Source organism: Mustela nigripes, chromosome 9 (assembly GCF_022355385.1).
Source record: "Mustela nigripes isolate SB6536 chromosome 9, MUSNIG.SB6536, whole genome shotgun sequence".
Lineage (NCBI taxonomy): Eukaryota > Metazoa > Chordata > Mammalia > Carnivora > Mustelidae > Mustela > Mustela nigripes.
Window position 1 is genome coordinate 9,075,101 of NC_081565.1, and position 12,975 is coordinate 9,088,075.

A 12,975-nucleotide genomic window follows, 5' to 3' on the forward strand; every position below is an offset into this window, starting at 1 on the left:
TAAGCTTAAGATTGTCCCCCAATAAACTACTTACCCTACCTTAGGCCAAACTGAATATAAGTGGTCATCCTGCCAAGAAATATTTGTACATATTTTTTTCTTGCACTTTCTCTAAAGAGATGTTCATATAATTTCAAAATTCTGTAATTTGACAAATTCTCACACTGTTTTCTCTGTGATAAAATGAAGAAACCTAGACCAGCACCCTGTCCCCACACAGGGATCAGAAAGTATGTGCTTCTATAGCTAGTTCCAGAGAATGTCAATAGATGGTCCAAAAGTACAGTATGTTTGGAAAATGCTGAGTTAACCAAAATTTTCAAAGATTTTTGTCTGTTTGTTTTTGCAAGACTCCTAAAGACTAATATGGCAATATGCAGAATAAATCTTTAAGGGGGAATGGGAAAGCCAACTTTCCCCAGATAAATTAGGATACAAAAATCTCTTTTCTCTAGAGCAGTGCTACCCAAAAGAAATATACTGCAAGCCACATATGAAATTTAAAAAAAAAAAACAAAAAAACTCCAGCAGCCACATTAAAAAAATAAAAAGAATCAGGTGAAATTAATTTTAAAAATATATTTATTTAACCCACTATATGAAAACTATTAACATTTCAACACATATTCAGTATTTTAAAAACATGGCTAATGAAGAATATTATGTTATTTAGGGGGGCACACTTTCTAATCTGGGACATTTGCACATCTCAGTTCAAACTAGCCAGATTTCGGGGTTCTTGGGTGGCTCAGTGGGCTGAAGCTTCTGCCTTCGGCTCAGGTCATGATCCCAGGGTCCTGGGATTGAGCCCTGCATCAGGCTCTCTATTCAGTGGGGAGCCTACTTCATCCTCTCTCTCTGCCTGCTTCTCTGCCTATTTGTGATCTCCATCTATCAAATAAGTAAATAAAATCTTAAAAAAAAAAAAAAAAAAGCCCGATTTCAAGCGCTCAATTACTCCCCATGGCTAGTGGCCACCAGACTGGATAGCACAGCTCTACGGCATCTTGCAGACTCAAGTGCTAAGAAAAACTCTGGGAAACCACATCCTAAGTAATCTTTGATGTTTCTTTCTCAATTCTTCCCCACCATGCATTCACACAAACACACACAAAAAAGACAGTTTCATTTACGAATGTCCTTGGTGAAGCAAGAGAAATTCTTCATTTTATTACATCTCAACCCTTCACTACATCTGTAAAATTTTGTGTGACAAAATGGGAAACAAACAAAAAGCACTTCTACTGCACATCAGTGGTTGGTTATCTTGAGAAAAAGCACTTGTGCGACTGTTTCAGTTGTGAGCTAAAGCTGCTTTTTTCATAGAACACCATTTTTTCAAAAAGCAAAACCAACAAATTATAATTATTCAGACTTGGGTATTTGCCGATATTCTCTCAAAAATGAAGTATGTCTGCCATGTCAAGTCAAAGTGCTGACAGTAAGTAGTGTGTATCGTAACAAAATTTGAGTTTTCAAGTGAAAATTAGAATTTTGCAAAACTTGCATCCACCATTGTGAGCTTCACAGTTTCCCAGTCGACTTTCTGATTAGCTTGGTGTTACTACTCTTAACTATATTTTGGTACCATAAAATGAAATGTGTCAACACTGGAAGATGGACATAACTCAGTGAACCAGTATTTTCCAAATGATCAATGCATGATGTTACAAAGACACCATTCGAAGTGCATATTAGACCAATGGACTTTAAAGAAACAGAGTACAAAGACTTAACTGATATGGTTTCAACTCCACATTATAACTAACTTTTAAGGAATTACAACTTGTCAAGTTTTGGTGTAATATCAAAGAAGAAAGTCCATAGCTATCTGAAAAGGCTATTACCATATACTCCTGCCTTTTCCAATGCCATATCTGTGCGAGGTCAGATCCAGAAGCCCTTTGTGTACTTCAACCACATGAGAGCAGACTGTCTGCAGAAGCACGGGTAAGATCCAGGTGACTTCTACTGAACCCAATATTAAAGAGTTCGGCAAGAATGTAAAAACAGAATCATTATTCTCAATAGATGCTGAGGTTTGGGGGGAAATACAGGTTTTTATAAAAATGTTATTTAGATTAACATATAATGATTTATTATTAAAGATTAATTAATAAGTACTTTCAATTTTTCTGTTTTGATTTCTCTCATAATAAATGTTGACAGATAAAATCCACCCAATAAAAGCTCTTAAGGGTCTTTAATAACTTATGAGTCTAGGTTTTAAGACCCAAAACTTTTGAGAATCACTGTATTGGACGAAGGAAGCATTTTTAATTTGCACATGTAACATTGTAAATTCCTAAAAACCTAGCTCACACATTATGGTAACATATATCTTTGACAGGGTGTACGACATGATAAATAATCCAAAACTCCTACGTGAATGACACCTGAGATGTTAGCTCTCAAGTTTTTCTCTAGCTGCATTTTAATCTCTCCAGAAATAATGTTTCCCTATGGTTTCTAGGAAGCATGTAGGGGGAAAAGGGTTAAAAGCAAAAAGTTTCTGCATCTAAAAACTCATAATTTCCTAAAACATTTGCTGAATGTCTCACAACTTATTAAGTGAACTCATCTATGAATGCAAATGCTGATTAGCAATTTGGCAATAGCCCAACATTCACAGAATTCACATAGCTTTTCTTTAAACCAGTAGTTCATACATGATTAATTAGAACATCTCATTTATGTAGTGTGCACTTTAGCTCATTACTCTAAGTAAAATTCGTTAAGTATTTACATTTAGATAATTAAAATCTGGGTACACCCTTAAGAAAGATGCATACACTTTAGGCAAAGTGATTTTTTTCCTTTATACCACTGAAAGTAAATTACAGCCTCATTTACAGAATCATCTGTAACCAGTTTCACAGCAGAGCACAGTACTGCCTCATCTTCTAGTCCTTAAAAGGTATATATTTTTTAAACATATAAATGCTATGAGAATGATCAAATGATCGCAGAGTTGTTCTGAAGGGCCACCCAACCACATACTAGCATCAATGCCATTTTTAATATGGGAGGTTCGCTTTAAACATTTATCACAATCTCTGTCATACCTATAAGACTATACTATTGAAATAGACATTGGAGAAATTTTTCATTGCCTTATTATTTTTCCAAGTGAAATTATCAGTTAAAATTTTTCTGGTCATCAATGTCCATGATACAAACATAGAAACACCTTGCTTAATCGGAACATTCAGGAAATGAGAGTTTTGACTCCTTGAATTTTCTGATTTAAACTAATGGCAGAAACCTCTTTTTCTTTCGGTCTAGCTGTTGAAAACTATCTAGGATGAATTTTTGTGTTTTAAAACACACATACCAATAACATAGTTCAATGAACATAAAATATGAAAAGCTTCATCTGAAAAAAATATTTTCAACCAGCTCTTATTTATGAGAATTTCTCCTTGCCATTTGTTCCTTTCTCCTTAATAATCCAAAACCAATTGAAGATGTGAAATACGTGATTTATAATAATGATTTTAATGATATTTGTTGGCTGGTAAAACTGTCTCCTCACTATCTGTACACATTTCATTTATCCTCAAAATTAAAGTTTTCAGGTCTGCTAAACTTCCAGGTTTGTTTGACTTTGTTGAAGTTTCGTTTCTTTTGTGGTGGTGCTTTTTTTTTCATTGTGAATTCAAAATACAACCCCTTCCTTGCCTGTAAATTCACACCACTGAATGTAAACATATAAAATCAGATAGTAAGCAAGCACTAATTTTAGAAGAAACTTTAAACTGGGTCAGTGATCAGATCTAAAAACTGAATTGGTCTTTTGTAACCATCTAGAGAAGCTGACTGCAATCAACCAATCATGATACCCCATTCTAAAATCTACTTGTCAAAGAAAGAATAAATCTCCATTAAAAGTTATTGCCTCTCAGGGCAGCTGGGTAGCTCAGTGGGTTAAGACTCTGCATTTGGCTCAGGTCATGATCTCAGGGTCCTGGGATCGAGGCCCGCATCGGGCTCTCTGCTCAGCAGGGAGCCCGCTTCCTCCTCTCTCTCTCTGCCTGACTCTCTGCCTACTTGCCATCTCTCTCTGTCAAATAAATAAATAAAATCTTTAAAAAAAAAAAAGTTATTGCCTCTCAAATTTGCATGTATCTGTTCTCTAGATGTCTTTATAACCTTGCAAGTAACTCTAGTCCATTATCATAGATTTTGTATTTATGGAATGCTTATTAAAGTAACAAATTCTTCTTGTTTTAGAATAAAAGGCAACATTTAAAGATATTTTTTCTAAACCAAGTAGAATGAGCCCAATATGAGTAAGGAATAGCCACAAAGACGAAATATCTACTGTATCTCAATACCTCTTACCTAATTGCATGATTTAGGGGACTGTCTCATGAAGGGTTTGTAAGGAGTATATTATATATTTTAAGCTCTTTGCATAGAATCTAGAACAGAATTAATACCTAATAAATGGCAGTTATTGACGATGAAAATGGCAATTATACGAAATTCATATTTTGTATATGTTAGCTATTCTGCAAACAGTCCCTACTCTGATTACTTAATACAGTAATATAATCATGCCTTCCTACTGCCTGAATAATACAGACAGAAGTTGAAAACAAAAGAATATTCAAATATAAAACAATTCATTTTATTAATCAAATGTGTGGTCAAAGATAAATTTGGTATGTAGAAGTAATAAAGTAGAAACTTGGAGGGAAAAAAGGGAACACTCACACACTCTTTCCAGCCAAGGAAAAGACCCAGCATGAAAGCTGACAAGAAGTAAAACTCTTCCCTTGGAAGCAGTGAAAGACAAAGCCTTGCTTGGGAAAATGAAATACAGAGTTTCCGTCAGCTTGGACCCTTTTGTCCTTCCTGCTTAACTCTTAAGAACAAAGAGCAAAAATGGAATTAGGAATTTTGGGGCTACACAACCTCTAAGGTAATAACATCAGCATTTTTTAACCTCATAAAAATAAAACTCCTTTAAAGGCAAATGGGATTTTACCAGCAAATCTGAGCACATAAATGTTGAGATCCTCGAAAACCACAAGGACATGCCTTCATGATGGTTTAGATTCCACATTCATTCTCCATTCCCCAATAATTAATTCCCTATAATCTGAAAGTCCTCTAGTAGCTAAATGGTACCTGACTGGTCTTGGATACATTCGGTGTGCATGCTTGGCTCAATGTTTCCCCTGATTTGAGGTGAATTCAAAAGACATCTGTGAACTCAGAAAGCAGGTTCTCAGATGCTTGGGGAGGGTTGGGACCCTTACAACACTTTTGCCTTCAGCAAAAATGTATTTCAATATAATTATAGTAGATAGCTTTCAATATGTCATCTCTATTATAGCAGCTGTAAATTATGGAGTGAATTGCCTGTGTACAAGCATTTCTTCTGGTACAAGCGAAGTGGGAGAGCTGCACAGGGCGTGATATATCTTTTTCTTTTTAACTGAGAACAAATGTCTAAGTCAAATTTCATTTGCAAAAACTGATGTGTCCATTTCCCTTTGGTAGAGAGGTGGGGAAGTCAAAAGGCCTTGAATTGTTAAAAACGGGGTTCCCAGGACCCCTGGTTCAAGTTCATTAGGAATTCCCTTATTTTAATAGTTGGACCTTTAATCCTAAGAGCATATTTGAAAGGTATAGTAAAAGCATTCTTCAAAACTTGTAGCTAATCAACAAAAAGACAAAGAAGGAATCAGGGTTTTTTTTCCTAGCTAAAGAGAGAAGCAGTACACCCCAAAGTATAAGATAGTTGCTGCAAACTTCAGAAAATTATATATCCCTGTTGGGTGTCAGGATCAACAAAAGAAAAGTGAAATATAAATTTTTTTTTTTGAAAAGTGAAGAAGTTTTGATTCATTTTGGGTGGTAGTAATATTCAAGAACCTTATTCTACTCTATATTCTAGGCCTTATATTTCAAAAGTGTTTGTAAGTGACTTTAGATGGTTATCACCAAAAATCATTATATCTGAGCCTATGTAATGAAGACACAAGATCAAAGGACATTTTCTGGAGGAAAAAAAGGACAGGATTTTAAAGACCGTACCATTCCTAAAACACACATATAAAACTGAGCCTTGCAGCTTGGATTTAATTTTGCTCAAACTATAGCTCTCTAGTTTGCTTAGCTTTGTAAATGTGGCTGTGTTTATAAGGTACTTTAATTTACTGCAGTGGTAGTGTTTGTTAATTTTATGGCAATCTAAATCTAAACAGGCTTCAGATACATTTTCATTACTGCTTCACTGCAAAACACAGTAGAGTGAATAGTTCTAAGATTCCAAAGTATTTGTTTCTTTCAGTAAAAGACTCAACGCAATTTTCTGATGAAGCCACTGCCTTAACATGTATGTTCTTCCTATTATTAATAAGCTCTGTCACTCAGAATACTCATGCTTACTTTTAGGAGGAAAAGTATAATTTTCTGGAAAATCATTAAAATAGTTGTTTTTTCCTTCTCTACTCTGATCCCATTCTAAACACAAGTCGACATGAGCGAATGAGAGAAAACCAGAATGTACTGAGTTATTTTCCAATTCTATATAAGCAGCAGCACAATTCAGTGGAAAAGGAAGGCATATTGTCAGAAACTGACTTCAATACCTGATTCTGACACTAACTAGATGTGTGACACTGGACAAATCTTTCAACCTGAGTCTCATTTTCTCATCTATAAAATGGAAATTATAATGCCACCTATCTTGGAAATGCCACCCTTTCATCTCACTTAGTTCTGCTTAGCCCTCCTTGTAGCTCCAAAGCGTATCCCTGGAAGGTCTAGCCCAGTTAGAGCCCACAACTTGTATCCCAAAGACTTGGGAAAAAACAATTGACTATTTTATATCAAAACTCACTGATCAAATAACTTAGGAACTACAGAGAGAAAGGCTATAAAAGCCAACCCCACAGAAACTCAAGTGAATTAAATGCTGCTATGCTGTTTCTAAAACAATTCAGAACCTACAGAAGGAAATCTGTAAACTGAAATTCTGTTAATCAGCCAACCAGTCATCATACTCCATCTATTAATTTGTCCATAAAACTATAGCAATATCAAATGGATGTATTTTTCCTTCAGAGAGTGTAAAAAATGAGCAGGGAAATATATATTTAAGTGGTTTTTATTAGGTTACTGAATATATCGAGAAATAAGATTCATTATTACACTTTAAAACTCATTACTTCTGAATATATTGAATCCAAAAAAATCCAAAAGAACATACTACAGATTAACTTTCAAAGAACCTGTGTGTATTCTTAAAGCAAAAACAATCCCAAATAAATCAAAACAAAACCCCTGGTGACACTGATTGATGACAGCCTCACCTGACTTCCAACAGGGCAAGGGAGAGAAAAAAGGAAGCCGGTATGAAGAAACTTGGTAGGAGACAGTAAGGGAACTGCCTTAATTCTTTATCCAAAAAGTCGGGTCATTTCGCCCCTAATACTATGGATCTTTCCATGCAAGGTGAATAGTGGTATTTATTTAGTAAGTATGTATAGATATATTTAACATAAAGTTATGCAATTAAGATTATACTACAAATTGGAACCATTTTCTTCTGTTTATGCTCAGGGCAACTTTTTCAATCAAGACTTCTTTTGTTCACTCTCAATTATTCATATGTCAAATCAGAAAGCTCCATTTTTTACGTGTACATATATAAGATAATTTTTCCAAAATTCTTATTTGCACTTCTTCCACTGAAAATGATCCCTACGAATGAGGCTAGAGATATAGTTTGAGATTCCAGAAAGTACTATGCAGGATGAAAAAAAGGCAGCAATATCTTATAATATTAATTTATATTGGATTTTAACATCAAGCTACATAAACTTTCTACCCTCCCTCGAAACACACTCACCTCTGGAACAGAGTCCAACATTTGCTTAATCCCACCATATCCAGAATATTTGAGAAGGCAATGAAAAAAATAACATATACAACTGAAACTATGCAGGGAACTAAGAACAAAAACCAGTAATAAAACTGGCCAGGATGCCCACATCACATTAAAGTGTTTGGACTTCATGAAGTGTCTGGCTATGCAATGAAGTATTTGCTAGTGAAACGATATGATGCTTAAGACTTGCTTTAAAATAGCCCGCCAAAACCAAAACAAGGTGTGTGTGTGTGTGTGTGTGTGTGTGTGTGTGTGTGTGTGTGAAAGAGAGAGAAACAAGCAAAATAAGACTGGCAAAATACTGATATTATGCATCTGGGTGATGGGCGTCTAGGCAGTGCCTTATTGTACGCTGAGCTCTATAAAACTGCCAGTACACAACTGTTTTTGACCTAAAGCTTGGCAATTTCACCCAAGTCAATGTAATAATATTCTCTTTATTTGGGGGTACATTTAAATATTTCCATAAAAATGTTCGTTTGTTTGTTTTTAAATTACCTGCTAGTGAAAAATCTGTCAAACTAAACAGGTTTTTAGGTTGAAACTAACAATAAAAATAAGTTGAAAATGAACTACCAACATTTTACATGATTTCATTGAATCTAAGACTTATTTTCCCCACCTTTTAACATCTTTGTGAAGTATGGAACATACTACAGTCAACAGCATGTTACAGTTCAGTTGGGTAGTGTTAACTTTTTTCTTGGTGGTACATAAACAATGACACAGCTTAAAATTAAAGATAGCTTAGATTCAATGAAGTATGTTTGAGGTAATTGCTGAGGACAGCATTTTTAATCCATATCCCCTATCTACTCAGGAATTTAGCACACAATGCCCAGTATTCTCTGCTCCAAGGTATCTATAATTATCCTAGGAGTCTCCTCTTCTGAGAGAAAGGCCAGAACCTGCTTATTTTGTGCCAGTAGCTCCCTCCCCTACGGTCTGGCACAGTCCATCAGAATTAATTCCTGGGAGGATTCTGGAGCTCAGAGCACAAGAGGAAGAGCTCCCTGTGCAGTGCTTCCCTTTAAAAGTTGTTAGAACTCATGAACAAGGCCAGTGTGTAAATGTTAATTATCCAGAGCTTTGAAGGGCACCAAGCAGCGAGGTTAGAGGGGAAGGATGGTTGCAGGCGTGGTAGTAAGGGCACAGGAATGTGAGGAATGAATAAAACTAGAACAAGTAGATGGGACAAAATAGGTTTCCCTTCACCTCTGAAATCTCAAAGGGACTTTATTTCATGAATCCAACAATCCACTTGGGTTTTTGCATTGACCTTATTTATTTCACTCTTTGTGTTAACACCTACCCCTCACAGCCCTCAGAATCGGTTAGCGCAGTCTAATAGAAGAGCAACAGAGGGTTTGTGCAGGACTATGAGAGTGGCGGCTGCTGACCTGTTCATATTTCTCCAGTTCTGTGTGATAGATTTGTCTGATCTGGGTCAATTTGGCTCTGTAATCTGAGTGTTCAATAGAGTTATCTGAAGAACCTCCAGAGGCTGCCGCGGCTGCAGCTGCTGCCGCCGATCCCCCACCTTTCTCAGGACCTGAAACCCCTTCTGCCAAAAGCATATTGTCCAGTCTCATTAGCTGGGGATCGGGAGGGTCCTCCTCCTGGGCTCCTCTGATGCTGAGACCTTCAAGGGAAGAGAGAGACAGAGAGAGAAGAAGCGAGAAACAGGACAAATCGTGTGAGTATTTTTGTTTATTTGAGAAAATGATCAAACAACATCAGTGTACTACGATTCATGCTGAGAATTTCTTTGTTCACATTCATCAATAAGCATAAGTATGAAAACTCTTTTCAAGAGAATATTTACATGCATCCCAGAATTTCTATTATTACCTCCTTTTAATTTATCCTAGATTGGATCCCTGGAAAAAGGTAACCCTGGCTTCTCAGAATACACGAACATCAATCTTCCCCAAATTTCAAGGATTTAAGCATAAAATGAGAAGGGGTTAAAAAATTGGGGATTTTGAGAAAGGAAAAAAAATAATAATCCCAAGGACATAAACAAACACATCTAAAGGTAGTTATTTTGCTTCTCTGTACGGCTGGAGAAACAGAATTTGAAATCCCAAATCCCATAGAATAACTGATTCACAAACTATATACAAAAATTAGAAAACAAACAGGATTAGATGGGAGTTTCCATTGTGTAATTTCAGGGGGAGGAAGAAATTCATACATCATGAGGTAATTAGCTATGCTTTAAAAATATATATTAGTGAATGAATATGTTAACCAATTGCCTGTAAACTGTGAAATCAGGACCCTAAATAGAGTATTAAAAATGTACCACTGGAATGGCAAACAGTAGTCTCAATCTAATTTTGCTTTTAAATCAAGAACTTCCTAAGTGATGCCCAGTCAGCAACCTCATCTGAGAACTATAGATCACAGCTGACAATTCATAGGTTTAATCAGGTCACATAGGCTTTCTGCCAAGATGTTTTCAACAACACAGAAGACAAAGTTTTAAAATAATTATCATGGTATAAAAAGCACTGGAGTCATGACAGCTCAAAATCAGCATTTTCATTAATGTGTAACATAATCTAAAATATCCCAGCCCAATTAACCTCTGTAAATCTGTTTAAAAGCAGGCTCCCCACACTAGTTACAAGGCATCCTGGGGAAGAGGGAGGCGGGGAAGTTGGCATCTTGCATGTCTGCGTTTGGATTCTGCCTCTTTCGTCTGTGGCTGTTGTTGTTTATCCACAGTGGTGCACACTCTTGTGTCTAGTGTAACTTACATGACAGTAACATCTATAAGCTGCCAAGTACTCAACTGAGCACCAGCTCCGTGATTTTATATGCTAACCTAAAACTACCATCAATTCTTTTAAGAACAGATTTCATTCCTAGATGTCCTGAATTACACCCACAGCATGACAGAGCTCTTGGTTGTCTTAACGCAAATGCACAACTTTAATTTCCTCCCTCAAAACACTCTAAAGCTGTCACTTTCATTTAAAAATATACTTCAGAATAATTTCAACTGGGTAATAAAACTAACTCACAATAATTTAAAATTATATCTGTTGCCTGTTCAGAGGCAAATAAATAAGGTCTGAAAACTGTAATATACTAAGACAATAAATTCATTTAGGGAACCAGAAAGTTAGGAAACTCTCTTAAATAAGATAAAAGCAGTATCAGTGTCAACATTGCTGATAATTAAAAATAGAAAAACATGTATTTGCTATTTCTCCTAGATCTGGTAAATACTGGTTATGCTGGCATTTTTAATTTAACGTCTTTAATTTTCTTCCCTTCTAATTCACTTTGTTAGATGTCAAAAGCTCATGTCCTCGACATGCCTGTAGTTCCACATACCGTTTTCTGTGCATCTGGCATGCAGTGAGGACTCACTGACCAGCCTCTTCTCTTGCACTCTGGGCTTGGGTTCATTTTATATTATTTGTCGGGAGGCCCTTAAGTTTCTCCTTTTTCAACTCAATTTTTGCTCACACTTTTGTGTGCTCACTATTTCTCTTTTGTATTTATACAGACACTAGTGATTCTCCTGGAGACGTGGGCTTCTTTTTTTAATCTACCTTCAAGGTCCCTCCAGGTTTCCAGTTTTCCCCCTCGTATTTATACATACTGATCTTTTTCCTATGGTTATTTGGTGAGGTTCTTTAATAGTAGATCAACATCCATAGTCAAAATTATTACACTTCCCTGCACAAGTGTGGCAGTACAGTGACTTAAAACACAAGGAAGCAGACTATAAGGGAGAGAGAAGAAGGAAATTCATCAGGAAGAAATGCAAAGACATGGCACTTTTATACATTGCTCATAGGTATATAAACCAATACTACCACACCAACAGGAAGCAACCGTTAAAGTCAACAGTAGTGGACACAAATAAAAATAAGTATGTATTTTTAGCTGGTATACCATTTTCCCTTTGTGATGAATAATATCTCTTCTAAAATCACAAGTAAATCAACATTTCACTTTTGTCTCAAATACAGGAAAAAAATGTTTTAATATGATCTTTCTGCATTTATTTTATAAATTATGTACATCGAGTCACATCAGAAAAATTACTCCTTGACAAAAAGTTCATACTCGTTTGGATGAAAAGTACTATAGCACTTTGTAATTAGGCAACATTGAGAAGGCTGTTTATCAATACTGAAGTCATTTTCATACCTACAGTTGGGAAAGTGAATCAAACTTCTTTCTCTACTAAGCAATGTCATGATTATGGATCTTCGAATAGAAATATCTGGTTTCTAAAATTATTTTTGATTTAAATATTTCTATTCATATTCTTGCCTTACATTCAGATTGCTATTTTATTCCTTGTCCCACCTACCTATTCACTCACTATTACTTAGCTTACTAACCTGCCAAAGTCACACATGGCTCCCAATGACAAGACCTACTCCTCTGGGCACCTATATACATTTTAATGAACCTAAATTTGCAAGGGGCAGGATGTATCTGCCCTGTAGGTATCAAAAGATCTTGATATCTTCAGATTTTAACTTGAAAAAACAATAATTTAAAAACTGCTCATTCTTGTTTTTAATCCAAAATGTGTAGTAGAACATTTACAGAGATTTATTAAGTTTTACATCTAGGCTCCTCAGCTATAATAGTATTATAAAGTTAAAAAACAACAACAACCCTATCTGCAATCTACTTATAACCACAACATTCATTTCACTATCCCTAAGATTTAGACAAATCATACAAACACAGTAAAACATTGTTTAACAATGAACTTGGCTTTGTTATAAGCCCACAGTTTTTGCATATCTTTCAGCAAATCCTAATTAGCTGTCTTTCAACATGCTGTGCACCTGCCCCACAGATAATGGGAGAGAGCATCTGCATAGACGACTGCATTCAGAGGGCAATAAATAAATTACGGGTCAAAATTATTACAAAGCTTTCTCCGAATAAACGCATACCCTTCACAATACTAAGCTGCAGATGTGAAAAGTACCTAAAGCCCACTCAAATGGTATGATTACGGGGCTGTTTGAGTTTAATAATCTGACTGTAATTCAGGCATTTTCAACAGCTCATTAAGGGTTCAT

The 12,975-nt window shown here is 35.7% G+C and overlaps 1 protein-coding gene across 3 annotated transcripts in view; it reads right to left on the reverse strand.

The window, feature by feature from the left end:
* The window catches only part of PBX3 (PBX homeobox 3), a 215,427-nt gene that overhangs the window by 44,036 nt on the left and 158,416 nt on the right, over positions 1-12,975 (reverse strand). For all 3 annotated transcript variants that reach the window (XM_059410798.1, XM_059410801.1, XM_059410799.1), the window contains one exon: positions 9,307-9,548. In XM_059410798.1, coding sequence (XP_059266781.1) covers positions 9,307-9,548 — 242 coding nt within the window. The remainder of the gene's footprint in view (positions 1-9,306; positions 9,549-12,975) is intronic.